Raw genomic sequence first — 24,422 nt, forward strand, 5'->3', positions numbered from 1 at the left:
GGGAATGATGCATTTGCTCTGTGTCCATACTTCTCAAAAGTATAATCTATCTCATATCAGATAAATTCCTTGAAGGGACGTTGAAATCGCTGACCAGTTCTCAACACTGTCAAGGTCATCAAAAACAAGGAAAGTGAGAAACTGCCATAACCAAGAGGAACCTAAGGAAATGTGATGACTAGATATAATGTGATACCCTGGACAGGATCTTGCAACAGAAAGAAGAAATTAGATAAAAACTAAGAAAATGTGAATAAAATATGAAGTTTAGTGTTTTTGGTGTTTGGGGTTTTTTTGGTTCTTTTTTTTTCAGTATGGGGGTTCGGACTCAGGGCTTCATCATTGCTGGGCAGATTTTTTAAAAAGTCTGACTATACGAATTCTCCAGAGGAAATAAGACAATGATAGCTATGTGACTACAGCTAGACATAAACTCTCATACTAATTATATATCACACAAAAAAATTTTATACTAAGAATGTTGTATTAAACCAGTACAGAAATTGAAAATTACTTTTGTACAAGATGATTTCTTCTATAAATAAAAAGTTCTACTTGTATTTGTAAGACAGAGGACTGAAAATTAGATCAAGTTTGGAGTTAAAGGCCTTTTCTTAACATGTGCTGCCCCTCAAATTCCTATCCTTTCTTTCTTTCTTTTTTTTTTGTAGTAAAAATTATAGTAAAGTTTATTGGCAAAGAAATTTAGTACAACAGGATAAAAGTGAGGAGAAATAGAAAAAAGAAACATTTCCTGCAAGAAATGGGAGTAGAGACTACCTTTCTTTTTAAATATATTTCTATTTCCCTCTAAATTCAGCTCCTTTGGTAATTTCATTTACATGCATTGCTTTAGCCATTGCTTCTCTACCGTTGACCTTTGAATTCACATTTCTTAATCTTCCTTATGTTTCAGGAGGTATTTACACTCACTATCTCTTGCCCTACCCCCCACGGCCCCTGCCCCTCTTTCCATTGTCAAAGGTGTCAGTCACTCTCTCTGTCTCAAACTAGAAAACATAAAGTTATCTTCAATTTACCCTTGCCTCTCATTCCTACACTCCATTGATTTGAAGCCCCATCAATTCTAAATTAAAATTTCTTAAATATTTCCTGGCCTGTCCAAAAGTTAACCCAATCTAAGATTAAATCTACGATTTCATCATTTTTGCAGTCTCCTAACTACTCTCCCTTATTCTAATTATTTTTCCTCTTTAATCTGTCTTCCTTCCTACTGGCCAGAGGTAAAATACAGATTTTATCGTTGCCAGAACAATACAGGTTAAATTCCTTAGCAGAACAGACAAGGGTCTGAACATAGGTCCCAAGCTAGTCTTCTAGTTTTCTTTCCCTTGGCACAGCCCCAGTCTTTCTCACACAACTTTTCAATCCCACTTACCCATGGTGATCCCCGAAACTCTAAAGTATTAACAGACTCTCATGAAGCTCATACTGCCAAACCTTGCCTCTAATATTTACTTATAAGATCATTCTTATACCAAGTATTCTACATGTCCCTCTACCCCACATTCAGAATTGGTCATTTCCTTCTCTGTTCTTTTGGAATATTTTATTTCTGCTCTTCAGATTGCTTATATTGTAACTGCTTTTACAGTTAAACATGGACACAGCCTTGCAAGAACGGTCCATGGACCCAACTGATCCTCACCTAAAAACTTGACAGAAATTCAAATATTCAGGACCCAACTTAAACCTTACCAAATCAGAATTTTTCATAGATCCCCAGAAGGTTTATATGCACATGCAGATCTGAGAACAGTGACATATACCACTGTCCAATAGTTCTTTGAAAGACCTCTCCCTTTAATGTTTTCTCCCTTTCCCACACCAATTATAGGGTTTTACATGGAGCTCTTATTAAATAACTGCATGTTGAATAAAACTAGTGTTTAGTGTCGATTATAAAATATCCTAATGTCTGGCTATAGTAATGTCCTCACCATAATCCTTGTTATGAGGTTGATGTTTTAAATTGAGCTCTTTTATTACTTCAGTATTTGACATGATTTTTTGACAGACACTCTTTATACTAAATTCCATAGAATGGCAAAGTAGGATTTAGTGTGTAATTAGCATTGTGACACTTCATTTAACCAAATATTATTCCTTCTTCTTGTTCTATTAACAGTTATTTTACATGACTTCTTTGAAATTCAGTGAGTAAAGCCTAGTTATATCTGGTTTAACATTGTATAATTTGTCGGGGGGATGAGCAATCTGAGAGAGAGGAGGAAGTTATTGATCTCTAATTTATTCTAGAAATAATTCCATACTAATTCAGCTCAGATGAGAATTAAGGTTTAAGAAAATGTAATGCACTAACATTAGAAAAAGAATCAACAGCCTCTCAATGGCTATTACCTAATGCCACAAGTATTTTAGGATTACTAACATCTCTTATTCATGCACATTATTTTCAATAATCGTTGGAGATTTATTTAATCAATCATGGTATTCTTGTGAGATATTTATGATGAAAGTTCTGCCTTCCATTTTTAAATCAAGCATAAATTTGTTCAAGGTCATTCCAAAAAGCAGATATAAGGCATAAAATTCAGCAATAAAATTACCAATGTTTGGGGAAATGTGAGGATTAAATGATATATTATATTTAAATGACATTTAATATTTATATAGTATTTAGAATCATATCCTAGTATTTGGTAAGCTTTCTATGACCATTTGCTTAATGAATATATAGATGAGTAGTCGAGAGATTCAGAAAAATAAAAATTTTAGGTCTTAGTAATGAACTTTCAAGAAACAAAATGTAATATTTTCTAGGTGTCTTGCCCACATATTACTTAAAGCTTCTGAACAGAGAGACTTAAGTAATATCTCAAAAATACAGACTATACTCTTCTTCTCTTAATTGTACCACAACCCCTCGCATTTCTTCAGTAAGTCATCCTCCTGTAGGAGGATGTATGAACTCAGTAGCCACCTAATGGCGGTTTCAGTCTAATGAAGAAAGAGTACCTCAGTTAAATTGTACACATATCACCTAAAACTAGGCCTAAGAGTTTTCTCTTATTAACACTACAAGTGCATTTGTTTGATTGGGTGACATTTTGTGCCTTGCAGCAGGATGGAGGGAGGTATATTTTCATAAGTCCAATAACTCCAAGTCCCAAGTGATAGGTGCAACCTGGCCAGTTAGGCCAAGACTCTTGGGACCCTAAGCCATTGCTTTAGATAAGGCAGGAGCTGGGGAAGAGGGAAATAGGGCTACAGCCTAAGATAAGTTTCATCTACTTCACAATTTTCCAAAATTTGGCATTTCTCCCAGAAGCCAAGACTATATCAGAGGTGTCTCCTGAGGCCAATAATTCTGTCATCCATGAGATGAAGAATATTTAGCCCAACAAAACTATGCCAAGTACTATTAAAGTGGATTGTTTCTACTCATCAAAAAAGCATATTTTATCAAAATTCTGTTAAATCATACTTTCCTTTGGTTTCATAGCACTACTTTTCTACTTTCCAGAGATACTTGGAACATAATATGCTGGTTTTCCCTTTAATTACTAACTACAAAAACTTCATATAGCAACCTACTTCTCTTGTTCGCGATTATTTAAAATTATTTTTCTTATTTCCTTGATAGTCGATTTTAAGATTTATATATAAATTTTATAATGTTTTGATGGTTTGATACTTATTATATTGGTTTCCTAAGAATAAGATTGACTTCAAAAGTGTATTTTAAATTTTATAGATTTTCCAGATTGCTTTCTTCAAAAAAAAAGATGAATTTCACATTTCCATAAGCAATGTATGAGAACTCCTTTATTCAGAATCCTACCAGCAATAGGTGATATTGCCAGTTTTTGGTTTTGCCTGTGCCATGAATATAAAGTGATATGCTACAAACTAAATTGTCCTTCTTAAACTTTTTGTGAATTTCTTCTTTGTTTTACCATTTGGATTTGCTTTTCGATAAAGTGTTTACTCACATGCTTCATAAAAAAAAGTTTTACAAATAAAAATTTAGTTTTTAAAATGGAATTTAGTTTAATAAAATATTTTAAGCACTATGCAGTAAACATTTTTCATTAAAAATAGAAATCACATATAATTTTTAATCCAATTGGATTAAAAAATGTGGTAGCAGCTAATACTGTAGACACAGGGAACCTGCACTTTGGGCAGAAGTAAAAATAGGAATCATATTTTTGTGGAGAAATTTATCAGGGAAGGCCACGCATATTTTTACCCACCAACCCAATAATTTTGCATTATTATTCATCTCCAAAATAAAATATAAATGAATACTGCAACAAAGTTTTCTTTTACAGTAAGAAGTGGAAAAATTCTAAGTATTAAGAAGAACTTAGTTTTAAAACTATGATGCACCCATACAATAAAATACTAAAAAGAATGAGGCACATATTCTCTATATGCTTTCGGGAACTTAGCATGAAATTGTGACTAAAAGCTGAAGTCTGGAGAATGGTAATCCTTGGGTTGAGCTCTCACCGCTCACGAAGTGCACTGCTTGGGAAATGTGCCTGTCTCTATGCCTCAGTTCCTCATCTGTGAAACAGAAATGACTATCTTATGACCTACTCATGAGAATAAGATAAATGAACACAAATAAGACAGCACAGTGCATTTAGTTAGTAGTGGATGCTAGATTAAAACTATTGATATGAAATTCCATAATTTACTTAAAAAATTATCTGTATGGCAAGGCTTTTATTATATACTGTGCGTAAATAGAACAGCAAGACATACATGAGTATCGTGTGTGTGTGTCTCTGTGTGTGTGTGTTGCACTTCGATGTCTGAAAACATGCATATCAGTAACTATTTTATCTCTCTGTGTTGGAATGTGGAGTAATTTTCACGTTCATCTTTGTATTTACCAATATTTGACTGAATGTTCTACCATAAACATGTAACATCTTCATAAATAGGAAAAATCTCCTTCTAAAAATGCAGTTAGTATATGCATCCAGGTAAAGAAAAATCAGGCATGCAGAAAAACTGATGTCTTTTCATGCAACATATATATTTCAAAACACTTTGAAATTCCAATAAAATGTTATGAAATTAACATGGACCTTGATCATTCTCAAAATCAAAATATCTCTGGCTTAAAAATACTCCATGTGACAAGGTAATAATATTGCTTTCCATAAGACAAGAAAATAATCAGCCTTGTCGTGTTGTTGTCATGCTGTGTACTGTTATGAGTTAGAGATTTCAGACACCATGCAAAATAAGACATTGCTGATAAACTTTAATTTGCTATTTCTCCTGAAGATGGATAAACAATGAATAAGGATCCTTGAGAAAACACACCAATGGAAGTGCAAACACTCATTACTCCTGGCACCCCAGCTATCTGCATGAGCCTTGGATTTCTGTGGAACACACCTACTATTCTGGCATTCCCAGCATTTCTACTATGATGCAAGTATCAATTTTCCAGAAGAACCTTCATCTGATTCATACTCCAGCTATGAACTTGGATTTTCATGTTATACTTCCATAGAGCAAAAGTGCTCTTTGTTAACACAATCTTGCTTATTTAAATGACAATTTTGATATTGGTAAGGTTTAGTAAAATGGGAAATACTTGTGTTGCTGATAGGAAAAATGATTTAACTTTTTCAGACAGAATTTTGACAACATGAATGAAGAGATTTAAAAATAATTCTCATTCTTTTCCAAGAATTTTAATTTTAATTTTATCTATGATAAAGAAATATTTAGGAATGTCAAAACATCTTTATATACAAAACAATGTTGCCACTACACTATTTACAAAAGCAAAGCATTGGAAATAAGATAAATATCTAATTATGTTAGAAAGATTTGGTAAATTAAATTAAGTACATGTTAAAAATCACTACCCAAGCATGGTGGTGCACACCTGTAATTCCGCCTATTCAGGAGGCTGAGGCAGGAGGATCACAAGTTCAAGGCCAGCTTGGGCTACAATAGTGAGATGAGACCCTGTCTCAAAAAGCAAACAAAAAAATTGATACAGTTTTAAGCAATCATTTAATGTTTTTAGAGTTTTATTGCTAGAAGATTGTATAAAATATATTTTTTAAAACCTTGCAAAAAAGATATCCCAAATTAACTGTCTTTGTTATAGGTAATAGCACATAGTGTAGGGGTTATGGCAATTTTCATCATTTATTACTATACTTTTTTGTCCTTTCCTATTCCTATTTTGCCCTTTTCTAGATTTTAAAGATTTATTTCATCCCAAACTCTTCATCTTATGTAAAATGGAAGGAATTCAGAGAAATGAAGTAATTTAATCATGGTTTAACATGGTCAGTGAAGCCCAGGCCCATGTTCTTCTTTTCCAAGTAGCCTCTTCTTTCTCTTTAGTGGCCTATAATTATCACTTATGATACATCATTTGTCCATACTTTCACTTTATCTTTTTTTTTTTTTTTTTTGGTAGAACTGCAGTTTGAACTCAGGGCTTCATGCTTGGAAATCAAGCTCTCTACTGCTTGAGCAACAACTCCAGTCCCATATTTTTGCCTTAATCCTTAACCCTATTTGCTACCTTTCAGTAAATCCAATGTATCCAAAGGTAATTTAAATTCAGTAGTTTGTTTCTGTCATTTTCAAATGAGATCCTCCGTCTTGACTGTAAAGAACTAAACTAACATGTACCAATATTTTGTGAGTCAAGTTGTAACCATGGGATTAACATCTATCCAAATTTAGTAATGGGCATTTACCACTATGGAAGGTTGATTCAGAGTCCTGATAATGCAAATGGGTATTACTTTTTAACTACTCAAACTAGCAGTTAAGCAGAACTCACTGGCCTCGGGAGACCCACTGAACACCCGTAAATGACATAGTAACTAGCACGGTAATTCTCAGCACATAGTCCCAGACCAGAACGTGATCATTACCTATGATCAATGTTCTTAACCTGCCTCCCCGTTCTGACCTAGTCAGATCTACTGCGAGTAGGGCCCAGTGTTCTGTGGTTTAGCAAGTCTTCCAGACAGTTCTGATGCCTGCCAACCTGAGAATCACGAGCTCAGCAAATCAGTTAAGTACTATGATGGGGCTCTGCTACAGCTATGTTCTTCAGCAAATATTCAGATGGAGATTCCCTCTACCTTCTGCTAATTACAGCATGGAGCGTTAGCCATTACAGATGCAGCACCTCCCTGCCAGACACCTCTCTGTTCTTCATCCTCTTGCTTATGTGTTGGTCACTGATAAGGAGGTGGAATGTTAAACAAGATTTTTTAAATTCCAAGAGCTTTCTGCTTTAAATGGAACATTTTGTTTCATAAATGATGAGATTCACATATGCCTTTTATATTTTTCCTTAGCGAAAGAATTGGAAGGAATTAATATTATTAAAGTTATTATTAACTTGGTAGAATTATTTTCTCTTGGAAAACAGATGTTTGTGTGACTCTGAAATAAGGTTACAGAGGATCTTCACGAGGGCAAGGGTATGTGGGTTCTGTCCTTCAGTTGGTTGTGCTCAGACATAACCTTGAGCACCTTTCATTTTGCTCTGCCATGCAACTATTTCCTATCACTATCAATGATTTTTCCTCTAAACTTCTTCACAAGATAAAGTTACACTTGAATACCTAAAGGAAAGATACACCTATTTTGCTGGCCTATCTGCAGGTTTATTTTTTAAATAATTTGTACATTGAATTGTGTATCTATTGGATATATACATGACACTGCACAAAATGTGATTTACTATTTATAATGTACAAGGAGGGAAGATAAACACTCAAAAACTACAAAAATGCAACATAAAGCATACTTTAGACATCAGAGGTGTATGAGTAATGTGTGATGAGGCCTCAGATAACTTATTCACCATTCTTAGTTTAAGGAGTACTTCTGGGGGAATTTACATATTTGCTTGGACTTCAGAAAAGACAGAAAGGAGGTTGTATGGTCTGAATATAAGTTTTGCATATGGACAGTTTGGTCCCCAGTGTGGTAGAGGGAGATGGTATGGTACATTGATGAGGAAGTGCCAAGTGCTAAGTCCTTAGGTCAATTGGTGGTATGCCCATGGGAGACATTTGAGGACCCCAGTCTCTCTATGTCTTCCTGTTTTGAGATGTAATCCTTCCTCCTGAAAACAAACAAGGGATGTATATAAGAGTGATCTGCAGGAGACAAAAATCTGGACAGCCATGTAAACTAGAAAGCTTTGAAATGTGACCAGGCCAAATTCCTATAGTTTCTCCATCCTGGCCCCATATTAATATCACATTAGGAAGTTTTTTGGTTTTTGATGTTTTAATGATGCCCAGCCCCCCACCACACCCAAAATTGTGATTTAATTTTCCTAGAGTGGAGCCTGGGCATCAGCTTTTTAATTTTTCTTAAGTGCCTTAAGTAATTCAAATGTGTTGGCAAGCCTAAGAACCATGGTTATAGCAAGGATGTTGAAGCATCCGACACCATAGCGTGGAAAGCATTGGATTCCAGGCTAAGAAATATGTGTTCTGTTCCACAGAAAACAGCAAGGAAGTGTTTAATTAGGCACCGTGATAGCACAGAGGCAAAGCAATTGCAAGGAAGGTGGAACAAGGCAGAAGAGAAGCACACTTTGCAGGGCATGGTAACAGATGTTTGCTGTGGTTGAAGCATAGAATTTGACAATGAGCTTTAGAACTGAAGAGGGAATACAGAAGTAGCAACAGAATCATTGCAGGCAAGAACAATAGATTGGTTCTGTTTCATACATGTTGGGGCAATGGGACACACAAATCAAATATCTATCAGGTACTTGGAAAAACCTGATTTTCAAAAGTCTTCCTAGAGGACAAAGATTAGGATTCAATGCCATTTAGGGACTATATGCCTTGAAGGTACTATTGAACTTAGAGGAGTGAAACTTTTCTTAGTGAAATATTGAGGCAGGGGAAAATATGGCTGAGATAAATGTCTTGAAAAATACCCATGTTGGGAAGAATACAAAGATGCAAGTATGGGAAAGATAGATGAAGCAAACTAAGACAGCATTAAGGCGTTAAAAGAGAAAAGGATTCATAAGAAAATTTTCAGCCTCATTGTCCCCACTCAGTTCAAGCGCGGGCGTTTATTTCACATGGGTTGCACATTTCACCAAATTTGGGAAATGTTATTAGAATAAGATCATGGAAATTGAGGAATTACTACAGTGAATTCACATAAATGCTCAATTTATATTCACAAAACATAATTCACATTAATGCTGAATGTAAAATTTCTAATTATACAACTTTTGAGAGACATTAACATTGTCCTCACACTCAAATCTACCCTTAGATCAAAAATAATGAATGTAAAAACAGTGGCTAGATTTTCTAAATAAAGGAATTCCTTGGTAAATTTTGAACAGTTTAAGAGGGTGGGTAGAGCGGTGAGAGTCGGACTATGGAAAGTTAATTAGAAGCAGATTGCTAAGGAGAAAATACCCACTTTCCCTCACATCTTTGTTTCCCAATCTGTGGGCTGTATATATCCACAAAGGGACACTGTTAGAAGGAAGCAACCTTAGCTAATAAAGATGAAAACTGAAAGGATGTGTATCTGATGAAAGTCAAGTCTAAAAAGGGAGAGATTTAGAAAGTTAAACTGGTCCAAGTATTTAAAAAAATATCCTTGAGACAATGGTTAAATTCTCCCATACTCCTTCCAAGTTGAAGAAAATGTCAAAATGTTTCAAGCAGCTACACTGGATCCCTCATAGGCATAATGAATGAGCATACTGTATCTGGAGTCCCCAAACTCCACTGGGGTTAATCCACAAACAGGCTAATCCACAAACACTGTCTCTTGAAAGTACCATATGAAGGAATTTGTTTTTCTTTCCTCGAGTCTTTTCTCAATATAAATATAACAAGGACATTATTTATTTTTGAAAATTCTGCCATTCAAAGCCCAGTATAGTCTGCAGCAAAAGCAAACAAAAATTTGTTTTTTAAAAGTCTTTTCCATTCTAAAGATATATGAAAAGGACAATGATTTGAAATAAATTGTTAAAATGACAATGTGGCATCTTTTTAAAGACTACAAATAGAAGAAAGTACACTTAATAAAACAGTGTAGAGAATGTATCTTCAAAGTTATATTAAACATTTCCGAGCTTTGGAAAACTCCCATATCCAATCTGGTTTCTATGAAACTTAAAAAGATCAAACAATTACAAAGAAGCTTGGCTCAAAGGAGAAATGCTACAGATTTCAGTAAACATCTGGTTGCCATTTTCAATTGTAAGAACTAAGCCACTTAAGGAAGTAGTTTAGTTTCTTTGGAGTTAAAAAAAAAAAAAGAGAGAGAGAGACACTAGCTTTTTGTTCTCTTACACAGTAGAGGGTAAAGGAAACATCAGAACGGAGAGATCACTTCAAGCTCAACTTTTATAAATAAGAAAGCTTTTTACAAAATTAAAATAAATTGAACTTAAGTCCTTGTAGTATAAACAACTCAACTGAGTTAAGGTTAAATAAACATTTCTTGAGCTCCAGTGTGTCAATTTAAGAACAAATTCTATTTGGTTGTAAATATATCAGTATTTCCATAAGCACGAAGGAAAATAATAATAACCTTGAACACACAATTACTGAGTGTCATAATATAATAAAATAGAATGGTGCAGCCTTATATGTTTCTTTGATTCAATTTCTCTTTTATACCAGTTTGATTAACTAAAAGTACAGCAGCTCTTCAATTCCTACCCAGAGCCTATTACTTGCATAATAAAAAATGTATGTGAGATTTGTTCTAGGTGAAACCCAGACAAGGCAAAACATGCTGTGCCTTTTAAATGTGACCTTTACTCTTCCGTCTTCCTGTTAAGTAGTCATAGAGCAAATTAATGTCAGGAAAGCAGCAGGGTGCTGGTGGGGGTCTAGAGGAGGAAAACGAATGAGAAGTTCATTTAGACTCTCAAGTTTTAAATTATCAGTACAAACATCTGCAATAAATGTGCACAAATAGTCAAAAGGGACCTCCTCCAAATTTGGTAGATGATGTTTCTTTGCTCCTTCCTTTCTCCTCATTCCTCTCTTCTGCCCATATAACACCAAATTAAAAGCTAAGACTAAAGAAAAGGAATCCAGAAAACAATGAAGACTTAAATTTTCATCTTGCTTTCTCTCATTCTGTGTTTATAAGGAATTATATGACAGCAGAGAACAGTAGAATTGAAGAAGAATCTGGTGGTTATTTGCACTCGTTCTTCCACATAAGGTAGCAACCCTCTCATCTTCATCAAAGACTGGCTTTTGTTCCAACCAAACTTCCAACTTTTGACTTCTCCATTGTGAGATGATTCTGATTGATTTAAGGATGCTCATCCTTACATTGATGTCCTCTAGAGTTACTGCAAATAAATCTTGCATTTAAGCATCTCGCTAACTAATGGGTGTATTGAAATATTGATCAGCCACTTGTAGGAACTCCCAGAAAAATTTTTTGCAATTGGAATAATCTATTTTCCATTGTTTGCTACAGTCTCAGTTTCTGCTGCCACTGTAGAAATAAGCCTTCTTTAAGGATCCATAAATAATTCTGACTCAATGATAAAATACACTTCGTGTCAGAATCTTTTGAGCTACATATTACTTAGACTCTACCCTGGGAGAAGGTTGAAAACATTTGTAAAAATTTGTTCTCTTTTAGGTCACTGCACCATTCTATGAACTAAAACCTGGATTTGCTAAAATCTATGAGTTTGTAATTGAATGATGCCTCTGTCTTTTGCTTTAAAAACTCCTAGCTCATAAAATACTTTTCCAAAGAAAGGGATAAGAACACCATAAAGTGAATGTTTTACATCACGCTAAGAAAAGAGTTGGATAGAGAAATGTAGACAAAGATGAGGACTAAACAACATGATGGAATTTTTTTAGTGTTTCCCCTTATTACTTTCTATGTTTACAAACATCAAAATCTATAGGCTTCCTTTTATGTGCTGTTTACATTGCTTTATGGAATATTAAACCTTTGGGACCCATAAATCAATATCTTTTGTCCTGGTCTCTCTGTTTGCTTGTGTTTCTGCTGTGCACTTCCACTTGCAAAACTTGCAGCATCTGTGACCAAACAGGTTTAGAACTAAACTATTTTCCCTTCCTCCAAAGAAACAGGCCAAGTAACACTGCCAAATATGACAGGGAGCCTTGGAAGCAATGAAAACCTGATATTCTGAAAAATGGACACAGCCCTTAAAAATTCCTGCAGCCTAGAATCAGATGATTTGTACAATGCCAACCCCATGTACTACTATACTACCATTTGCATTAACTTTGTTATAAGAGCAGATTTTCACTTAAGTATAATATCATTTTAAAGTTACATAAGAATAAATGCCTTACAAACTAAGTTTTAACGTAAATTTCCTGAGGTATTCACTATTTGACTGCCTAAATACTGATGCACCATTTCATCTCCATTTATTCATGCATTCAATATTTACCATATTTACCATACCTCTATGTAAAGGGCACAGTTTTAGTGATGAGCAGAAAGGTATGATCCCTGATTTAGCAGAGCTTACAGACAGTTTTGATATGAGATTTTTCTAAGACAATGATCAAAGAGCACGTGTGTCAGTATTTACAACACAGATCTTTTTATGAGAATGTGTAGGTTGAGGGAGTCTGACTTGAAAAACACCTATCAAGTTCATTTAATCCAAGGTAATACCCAGAAGCAGCACTCTTATGCTACTTCCTATATAGCTTCCAGTAGAGTAATATGGTATTTTCCTTTCTGTCTGTTCAATGGCGGCAGTAACAACATTGTCTCCCATTCTTAGGGTGCTTACTATGTTCTACTCTCAAAATAATCAGTTTGCAGATGACAAAAGTAAGGCTTTGAGAGGTTAAGTAACCTACCTACCCAAAGTTCTTTAACCATTAATAGTGTTTAAATGCCAGCACTAGGGACTTCAATCTAAGCTTTGTTTTACTCCAAAGCTTATACTTTTAAATTACCATAGGCCACTACTTCCCCAAGGAAGCAATTATGGTGGTTAAGCTCTTCGTACTTTGGGGTAATTTAACTCTCCAATACAAATAAAGAAAAGTTTGAAATATGTTTTCTATTTCAAAGGTTAAGATTGATCTGTAATAGATGTTTCCTTCCATATAAACTTCAGAAACAGCTTTTGACAATTTACCACTGCAAATAAACTTTCAAAGTTAGACTAATTTCAAGTGATACACAGTGGACAGTTTTCCCCCCCAGTCGACAGTTTAAAAGGGCAAGAGAATGTAAATAAAAATATAGAAGGACAGAAATACATTAAAGCAACGAAGGAAATAGGTTTTTCTTTATAAATATATTTTAACATTAAGAGGTGATCGGTATCTCTCACTCTATCAACTATAACTTTTAATAGTGTTTTTTAAGAGCACATTTGTATAAATTACAAGGTCATTATTAGGAAGGAAAAGGCTGTAGGGCAGCATTATTTAAAATATCATTGTCCAGAACACAAAAAACATTAAATTTAATATAAGTACAAATACTGATAATAAGTATTTATCATAATATTACTAGCTTTTCATAGTAATAATACCTCATTGTTTCATGCTATAAATGTAAATCCCTTGTATTGGAAGGTTGCTTTGGGAACCGAGATATGAATGATAGCCACTTCACTTACAATACATATGTTGTCCTGGCCCTTGATCCACTATTTTTACTGAATACTGTCTACCTAATACTCCTTTTGGAAAAGTTGTTTTAAGGATGCTACTCAAGCATGTGGAAAGTTGGAATAAGGAATGTAATGCTGCCTTCTTCTTGAGAGTAAAATATCTATCCTTTCTGTGGTTGCCCTGTGGACTTGGAGGCTCAGTGCCCAAACAAAGTTTAAATTATGGCAACTAAGAGGAATATCCAGTTTGGGTCTTAATTTTATACTTCAATTTTAGTAATTTTTTATTATATGTTTTATTACAAACCATCACATTTCTTTTGAATGAGGTTTAGTACAAGTTAAAGAACTAAAGATCGCAAACCTACATCAGCTTAGTATAGAATTTAGTTACATAAGATTATAAGTTGTATGTAATTAGTCTGCATACTAGCGTCAGAAAACCTTTTCTATAAAGGATCCTAATACAAATTTTAGGCCCTCAGGACCATATTGTCTCTGCTACAACTAATTAACTCTGTTGTAAAACAAAAAACAGTCAAAGGCAATATGAAAACAAGTAAGTAAGGCTAGGTGACAATAAAACTTCATTTACAAAAAGAGGCAGTGGGCCAGATTTGGCCAGTGGGCTTCAGTTTGTCAAACCTGGTTTAAAAAAATCAGTAAGGTCTTTTACTTTTTGTATTTCTTCAAAACACTTTCTATGTAAAACCTCCAAGTAACAAAAACAAGAGTAATTAAAAACCATAATGGTGACTGCAATTCTGTAGCTTTGATCACAGATTTGCATTTTTTTTCTCATTTGGATTATAACACACATAATTTCAATGTGCATCAAGTATTTGGAGTTGAAAAACTTGCCCACTATGCTCAATTATTCAAGTATACACAAATAATTCTGATACAATGATAAAATCTACCTTAAGTCAGCATCTCTTGGACCATATGTTACCTGAATTTCACTATGAGGATCAAGTTTAATACTTTTGGAAAACTATTATTTTTTTAAGCCACTCTGTACTGAAGCACTGATTTACTAATTAGAACCTACATGGTAAGAAAGAGAATAACTGATGATGCTTCCTACCTTTTCCTTTAGAGAATTATATGTCCTCACAAATGTAAGGACTTAAGATATATATTCCCAAAGCAAGGGATTGGAAAACCATAAAGATACATTTTCATTCTGTGACATTTTGTAGGCCTAACTCCGAAAGGACAATTGCCCTTACATTATTCTCAGAACCAGTTTAAAGATGAAATGCTGACTGTAAATACCTATCCAGTTAAACTATAAGCAGTGTAATAGCATAATAATAAACAAGCTTTTACATAGCTTTATTTCAAAAATTAATTCTAAAAATTACTACTTCTTGAACCAATAATATATCCCTTAGAACAGTGTTTCCCAAACTGGACTATATACAAGAGTCACCTGTATCTGTTTTTAACATAAAATTCTGGGCCCCATTCCCAGACTACTGGATGAGATAAAATGTTGGCTTGTCTTTGTCTCTTACCACAACTCTGATGGAATTGAAAAGTATGATTAAACCTACATCACATACTACTCTGAAGTAAATATCACTACTGCTTTTAATGGAGAACTAAGGCTCAGAGAACTTAAATTGCTTAAGATCATACATTCACAGCCCTATACTCTGTCCCAATAGAGTCATCAACTCCTGTTATGTCCTTACTATGGAATTAACCAAGGGGGAAAAAAACCCATAATGCCCATATTCTAATTTAGGACCTGAGATTGTCTACTTTTCCTTTGAAAAGGTTTTTACTAAAAAATGGTAGAAAAACTAATATAACACAAAACCCAAAAGTCACTCTGCAAGTACAGATTATATTTAATAGTAGAATGTTGCCTGTCTGGCCTATGATCCTTTTACTATTTCTAATTTTTATTCTCTTCTGTCCTAAAAAGGTTTAAAAAAATGGCTCCAAGTTGAAAAACAAAGGCCACCTGTGCTCTAAGGGATGGCACAGAAGGGGTCAGCAGAAGTGATTGGGTCAAGTCAGGAGAGGAGAGAAAAGCAGGTGGAATGGGTAGGTACAGAAATGAAAATACATTCTTTATTTTCCTGAGACCACGAACGTATTTCACCAATGAGTCAACCCTACACCTGGACTTTCAGCAGCTTTGGTGGGAGTATCTACTTTGTTTTTAATGTGACATTTTCAAAATAAAGGTTAGCAAACAGCAGAAACTACAATGGCGAAATAAAAGATGTGCAGGACAGGGTCCCAGATCACCCTGAATTGTCTCTGCTTTCACAGACTGTTCATCTTGGGGAGGGAGGTATGAGGTTCACAAGTGCCAATGCAACTTCATAGCCTGGAGGTGAATAAGTGACCCTAGAGCAAAACAAATCCTACAGGAATCACATTTCTAGGAAATATTTTTGTAGTATCTGCCTCAATTCAAACATAATTTGTAGATTAAATCAATGGCCATAGGAAAAAAAATTCTTCATGATAAATATTCAAGGAAATGTCAGATTAGAATCACAGAATTCCTTTATTTCAGGTATTTCATGCACACTGCCCTACAGCAAGAAATACAAAATCAAATAAGAAACCAAAAATCGATTTTCCATACTCATGAAATTGTGAAATTACTACCCTTTCTTGAGGCCTATCCAGGAATAATAGCTTATGAAACAGAGTAAAAGATGCCAAGAAAGAGTTAGGAGAGAGATGTTTTTAAAGCTGTGGAAATGTGGGGAAAGGCAACAAGTCAGCGTTCACACTGACAGATGCTGGTGACACCATATAGTTATCGGATGCCATTGGGCCCAGCAGCAACTTGGGCTACCAGATTCTATTGGCTCCAGGTTGTCTTTGCACTTCCTTGATATTTGGAAGCTGCACAGTTATGCTTTTTTTTTTCTTTTTTTATAAAACTGACACAAAGTCTTCAAGGGAGTGAGAAGATGTAATGCATCTGTTTTGCAGCTGGAGTAAATCAAAAATTGAAACTGAATTGATGTTGAAATACACAGACAGTCTGTATTGTGTCTATGGTCACTAAAGGGCCACACCAAGGAGGTAGGAGAATTTGGAACTTTTAGACATAGTAGCACATCAACAAAGTCCATTTACTTGACTTCAGGAGCACACCCATGTGGGAGTATGCAGTGGTAATACCGCCATTCCCTCGTTCAGTGATAGGACAAAGTGTTTTGTAGGATGACAAAGACACAGAACAATTCATATCTTTCCTTACACCAGAGCAATTCTGATGAATAGGTTTTACACAACATCATTCATGGATGTTCTAGAACCTTAGATTGGCCCCTCTTAATACAGTCAACCTCCTCTAAACACACACACACACACACACACACACACACACACACACACACACACACAACCTATGGGGCTTGCAAACTTCATTTTCAGCTCTCATTAATATTAAATAATTTACATATTCCTTGTTATATTTCTCATTTACATCTGGAAGCCCAGTGCTTTAGATATTCTTACTTTTCCTGGTGAATGGTCTTCATGAAGGCTTGGACTCACAGCCCATTCTGTGTGCAAATTAAGACTGCCTTTCTTCTCATCAAAACAGATCTTCTTGGGTTCTGTTCCCTCAGAACTTTGGTACCTAAGTAGCTTACTGCCAATGTGAGGGGTGATCAAGACTAAACATCCCTCAACCTTCTCAGAAACACTTCCCCAGCAAGGAGTCATGGACACCTAACTGAAAAAGTACTTCTGTAATTATGGCAAGGTTGTTACAAAAAATAATTTGGCACCAGGATCTGATTATTGTTTCCAAAGAAAACTACCCTGCAGACTAGTGATTAATTCAAAATGCTTTCCTCTCCCTTTTAATAAATTGGAAAACACATACACAGTCAGGCCTCATATGTACAGATTCCACCTTCACAGATCCAATCAACCACAGATTGAAAATATTTCTGAGCATTTGTACTGACCATATACAGACTTTTTTTTCCTTCTATTTCTTTTTTGTTGTTGGGACAAGGGTTTGAACTCAGGGCTTCATGTTTATAAAGCAGCCTCTCTACTGTTTGAGCCACATCTCCAGTTCATTTTGCTCTAATTATTTTGGAGACAGTGCTCCAGAAGTATTTGCCTGGGCTGGCCTGGAACTGTGATCCTCCCAAGCTCAACCTTCCAAGTAGCTAGGATTGTAGGCATAAACCACTGGTACCCAGATAGACTTTTTTTTCTTGTCACAACTCTTCACACAGTGTTTGCATTGGATTGGTTTTATAAGTAATCTAGAGTTGTTTCAAGTACATGGGGGATTTGGGAAACTTTATATAAGAAATTTGAGCATCCATGGATTTTGGTATGTGCTAGGGATCCTGGACCCAATCCCCTGCAGATACTGAGGGATGACTATACTGTGTAATCATAAAGATGAAAATCTGACATGCTTATGCTGAATGAGTATTCTATATCATTGTAGCTCTCATAATGACACCTAGGACAGGAAAATGGGCCAAAAGGGAGACTAAGGAAACAAGAGAATAAAGAGGAAGAACAGAGAAAACGAGAACTGGAACATGGATCTTCCCATTCGTCCTTCCCTCATATTTCATCTCTGATAAGTAATGGGTTACTTTATCACTTAAAACTTCAGTTTCTTCTTCTGGAATATGGGGATAATCAATCATATTTCTTGATTATGGAGTGGTCAGGGGGGCTACAGTGAGAAATAAGGCCATGAATACAGGTATAGTTTGGAATCTCCTATGGCTGATTACTCAAGAAATGTCAACTGTATTGTTTTTGACATTTTAACCCTCATCATCTACTCAATTTTCTTTTCAAATAACTTGTTTAAAAACTTTTCTCTTATTTTTCTTTTCTAATGGTAGAAATATAAGTGCTTCAAGAGTAATCACGTGTATAATAAATAGCCTTACTTCTTTCATGTTTAGAGCCACCATGAATTACATTTAAGCTGGCTTCTCAAAACAATTTTCAGCATATTCTACTCACAGTCAAATGAAGTAGCAATTTTCTTAAAATATAGAGCAGTTTGATGCTGGGCAGAATATGCATTCAGACTCACGAACATAAACATTTTTAATGTAGCATTTAAATATGAAGTATGTAACTCCAAAAATATAAACAAAATAATTTCTGAAGTAAAGAGGTCTAGTTAAAAAAAATGAAAGTTAAGAAAAAAAAAAGCAAAACCAGAAAGAAACAACATTTTCTATGAAATGAGAAAGTTAAACATGGATAAAAATTAGTTTTTATGAAATTGTTTTAGAGGGAAGATAGAAATTGTTTACATTATATGTCAAATGACTTTGGCAGTGACCTCTTATTATTCTGACCTTGTCCCAGCAGTCCCAACCGAAGGCTAGCACCCAGCCTTTCTTCAATGACCACCATGTAGCCATGCTGAGCAAGAACATCCCGGAGGAGCTGAAGTCTCACTTTTCTGTAGGAAGGAGGACTGTAGAGTATGGCCCGTTTGCCATAACTGCCAAAGTGTGTCTCAATTGATTCTTCAATCTAAAAAATGAAAGAAAGCATAAAAATTCAGGATAAAAAATTAATATATTTCCTTGAAAAACACCATTAATGCAAATCATCAGCCATTCAGAAAGTTATTCTTTACTTATTTCTAGAAATGAAAGACAAATTTTCTGAAAGGCTGCCAAGGACAAAGACAACCTTGTATGCAAGAATTGAAGGTGAACTGAATTGTTCTCACTGTTACAGAAAGATAAAAATTTTGGCCATTAAAATACAGAGCTCCTTAGGGAAAAAGTGCTACATAGAAATACCAAGGTCAAATCTAACTGAAAGCATAAATTAATAGCAATGACTGTCGTCTACATTGCACTGTTATAAAGGACAAGCTGCATTGTCTTTTAATAGATATTTTAGGTAAGCATGATATGGGAAACAGACACAAAGAGGATGGTTTTCATGCTGGAAGGATATGATCAAGAAATAGTAGAATGGAGAGGCAATCTGGGAGCTCTCTTAAGATACTAGATCTTCTCTTAGGAGAAGCAAAACTTGAAAGCATCCTAGTGAGGCTGGATGGGTCCTCAAGCATAAGAAAAGGAAAGTTACTGAAGGTTCACAGTTCTAGGTTCTTTCCACAGTAACTCACTGCCCTACTATATAAATATTCCTCTTTCTCACAATAATGCTGAAATTCCATAAACACAGAGAATTTCTGAGTGGACAAGTAGAAAGAAGGCTGAAATTTAAATTTATTGTAAGCTTTTCATGGCAGATACTGGATATTTTTCTGAAAATTTGATAAAGTGAAAATGTCTTTCATTACTGGAAGGAGTGATGAGATTGGACAGAGGGCAGTCAAGAAGGATGAGAGGCCAAAGAAAAGGGAGCAAAGAGGAGACGGTGGAGGAAGATGAGGAGGAGTCATAAAAATAAATCACTTCTAATAGCACTTCTCATTCAACCTGTCCATTTAATTAGCCTGAAGCACAACACTTACCATGTTTTTTTCAGTACTTAGATTTCTTCATTATTTCTCATTACTGATAGAACTGATTCTACTTCATTACCAAGCAAGGCAAGGCTGTTAACCTTAGACCATATCCTCCTTCTCAAGTCACATAACAGTCTTAATCACTTCCGTTCCTCATCCCCATCCTCCTCCTTTATATGTTACTGTGTCTTCCACTTAGAATTGCTTCATCTTCTACTTGTCCATCTATCAAACTCCAAACCATCTTAAAATACTCTAACATTATCTCTTTTGGAATGCTTTAATTGAAATATATATTTCCATTATCATTTATGAATGGATATTGAATCTCTCCTTCATGTCCACTCCTTAACAGACAGGTCTGCCTTGCTGGTATATCTTGAATGTCTGTCCCAGTACACAATGCATAATACATGTTAACAAGTGAAAATATCTAGTAAGTTAATGAACCATAGTGCTGTATCAGTATCTTTAAAATTGTGTTTGGAAATAAGAAGAAACAGATTTAGATTGCAAACTTTGGAGGGCAGTAACTTTACCTAATTTTTCATTGAATGTAAACTGTGACTGTCTGAAATGTTATAGCCCAAGCCTACAAAAGCAGGAGGACTCAAATTCTGGAACCAAGCTGATAGATTCAAGTAGCCAATCTTCACCAGTACTATTTGTGTGATTTTATCTTCCTCCTGAGAGTACTACAAGGATTAAAGAGTGAATATTTGGAAAGTACTTAGAGCCATGTTTACCACATAAGATATGTTGTGTGTTTGTGTTTTAAATAATAATATACCACAAAGATCAGTGAGTTGGGAAACTTTCTGAATTTGAGCTCTGCCTGGCATATGCTACCATAAGTGCTTACTTCAAGTGTGATGAATGTAACAAAAAGAGATAGAACACTAGCTAATCACACCTTCTGTAAATGGTACTTTGGGAAAAACATGTTTGATTAGCTATTTTCCTTATTAAAGCATATTATATTTGAACTTAAGTGTTTACCTGCAGGTTGTGATATGGTTCCCTACCAATGCTGTAATTGTAATGATAAACTTATAAGGAAGTGTTTAAAATGGAACATAAGTTGAGCCTTTGGGAATTGAGTAGCCCTAACAGGCCAAAGTAAACAAACAAGCATCTAGGTGAAAGGAGAAGACAGATCCTTCCAAATATATCAATGTCACTCAAGCAAAATGCACAGCATCCAGAATTCCCTTCTCACATTATTTTCTTTCATAATCACAGGATGATCCTCTCTATTACAGCTCGCTTGAATACAGCAGGGATTTCTCATGAGGAGAGTGTATTTTAAAACTCTAAGTTATTTTAATTTTTAATTTTGAAAAATACTACCCCTCCTTTTTTCCTAACAAGGATCAATTTAAGCAAAAGCAACATAGTTTTACTAGCATATCTTATATTAACACATTCTAAATAAAGTATAATTATTTCATCATTTAGACCACTATTTTAACTCACATCTCGGATTATAGAGAATAAATAGAAAATGAGCTTGTCAGTAAAAATATGCTGCATTATCCTGTAATACAAACTGCTCTTGTCCTTGTAATATTTATAACACACTATATCAGCAGAATGGCCCAATACCAAAGGGCAAGAACAGTTTTAGCTGGTCCAATGACAGGTGCACATACTGCATAAGTGAAATAAAAACTGTGAACAATTATGTAAACCACACCAAGTGAATGCACCAAACGTGAATAGCAGCACTTTGGGAAATAAGAACTTGAGAAACTCTTGTAGTTTTGAAGATATATTTTTAGTGGAAGAATACATTTGACCATTGACTACCACTACAACAGTTTAAGTTGAGATATGCAACTCTGCTGACCAGAATTTAGAAAAGAATGAGTGTTCCTAGATGTTTATACCATGAACTCCCTAGTCACTTGCATCTCTCTTCTGGAGAGATTTGCAAAACACTTCCTCAAAAATCACTTTGCTAGATTACCTGAAAGATGTTTTATAACTGAACATGTTATTTTTATTGGGAGGAATTCAAATTCTGAAATTTTTATATTGCCCTAGAAAAAGCAAAGAATAGAATATTGTAATAAACTACTGAGAGTGTTAGATGCCACAACATAGAGTGACATGAGAGAAGGACTGGGAATCGAACAGGTGGACTTGAATTCTGGCTCTGCCACCTGTGTGCTTTATCTGCTGAGGCAAGTTTTTAAAGCTGTCCACACCAGAGTTCTGTCATACTTATAAGTGAAGGGACAAATACTACTTCATGAGACTGTATTGGGATATGAAAATGTCCAGCACAGTGTTGCACCAATAAATGTTGCTAAATATAGAAGTAAAGGTGAATAATAGTACAGTGTAGCTCTCCTTTTATATTAGGAATGCTATGAGTTTTTCAACTAATATGGTTTGATTTCTGTCACAAAAAATATTTTTGCAATAAACCATAAGCTTCCATATGCCTGATATGATTCCTTCTGTGAGGGTTATCTTTCAATACACAAATTTTATTTATTTAATCTATTTATTTATTATGTTTATTTTATGTCTCCCAACATCAGAATATAAGCATTTATTTTTGTCTACTGTGTTCAGTCTTACTTTCCTACTCTAAGAACAGCATTTGAAATAGAAGAGGGAAATAATAATTATTTTTGAATACATGCAAACATCTTCATATTTAATATGCAAGAATCTTGCTAAAATACTCCCATGGAATACTGAAAATACAAAGTGGTTACATTTATATTGAGAAAGTTATTTCAACACAGTTATGAATAATAGCAAGAATGACAAAAATAATGAATTCACAGTAAAACATTGAATAAAAAAAATTATTAAAGTACTGTAGACTCAGCTACCTACATTGTTAAAAAGCCTTCACCTAGCCTTAACAAAAAGCCAAGAAATACAGCTCCTTAAATATTGTAGGAATGAAAAATAAAACTTGCTTTTTTCCACATGACAGAAAGTTTTTGTGGATTTATTGAGGTAACTGTGTATTTATGACATCTTTTGATGCTCAAATACAAATCATATAGTGGACTTTGGATGTGTGACATATATGACTAAAAGTTAAATTATCTTCCTGGTCCAGACTTTTAGCATTTTAAAAATATTAAAGAGTCTATCATAGTGAATTATGCTTTAATTTTTTCCACTGTAAGAATAAAATACAGATTCTTTTCCCCATTGGTGAAATGTACACTTATTTTACTGAATGTAGAAAATAAAATGGAAGATTTCCTAGGTTGTATGTCATACTCATTTTTTTAATTTAAAAATTGTCTTATAATTTGCAGACTTTAGGACACACAGTTTCCCAGATGTGCAAGCTGAGTATGTGAAGAATGTTCCGGCTTAAATGAAGTATTAGTGAACCCTTGTTTGCATCTTACAGCTGATTTGACTAAAGCTTATGGCCATTGTAGAATGATTACACATTTCTCAGAATTACTCCATGTCACTAAGTACCTTCTGACTGCACTCCCAAACTGTACCTTGGGGCCATTTCACCTCTCAAGTTCCAATGACAGGCAAGTTTACTCATCTGTGACTCTGAACAAATAATAAAGGAACAAAAGCAGCAAAGTTTCAATGTTTTGTTAGTCAACTTTTCATCTCTGTGACAAAACACTACAGAAACAATTTTAAAGGAGGTTAAGGTTTATTTTACCAGATGGTTTCAAATGCTTTCAAGACTGTGGTAAGGGAACATGAGGTAGAGAAAAGCAGCTCACTTCATGAAGGCAAGGCAAGAAAGAGAGAGAGATTGAAAGAGAAGAATAATATACAGCAAGGACTCACTCCCTCCAAGTCCCACCTTCTAAGTTTCTTTCACCTTCCAATAGCCCATCAATAGATTAATCAGTTGATGAGAACAGAGCCCTCAGGATCTAATCATTCCCCCAAAACTTCACCCTTGAACACTGATACGTTGGGGAGCAAGCCTTCAACATATGAGCCTTTGTGCAACATTCATATCCAAACCATAACAAATATCAAAAATGTATCCCAATGGAGCATTGAAAAAATAGCACCCACTTAAAGAGGCATTGCTAAACTCATCATCACTGATCTCTCTACCTGATTTTCCCGCCAGCATGCTTCACAATGTGTAATTATAAAGTTGTTTAAAGTTTGCCTCTCCTACTGTTCTGTTCCATGATGGTCTAGTCTTGTCTCTGTTAGCTATTGTAGGTATATCTTACTGTCAGATCTAAATACGAGAGTATGGATAAATGAAGGAGCAAATGAATGGATCACAAATACTAAGCATGAGTTCATTATCTGTAAACGTATTCATGCCCTTTAATT

The 24,422-nt window shown here is 34.8% G+C and overlaps 1 protein-coding gene across 1 annotated transcript in view; it reads right to left on the reverse strand.

Moving 5' to 3' along the window:
• Cped1 (cadherin like and PC-esterase domain containing 1) overlaps positions 1 to 24,422 on the reverse strand; it is a 248,918-nt gene that overhangs the window by 203,628 nt on the left and 20,868 nt on the right. Inside the window, exon 3 of the mRNA XM_074064410.1 lies at positions 18,982 to 19,162. Coding sequence (XP_073920511.1) covers positions 18,982 to 19,162 — 181 coding nt within the window. The remainder of the gene's footprint in view (positions 1 to 18,981; positions 19,163 to 24,422) is intronic.

Source organism: Castor canadensis, chromosome 2 (genome assembly GCF_047511655.1).
Source record: "Castor canadensis chromosome 2, mCasCan1.hap1v2, whole genome shotgun sequence".
Classification (NCBI taxonomy): Eukaryota; Metazoa; Chordata; class Mammalia; order Rodentia; family Castoridae; genus Castor; species Castor canadensis.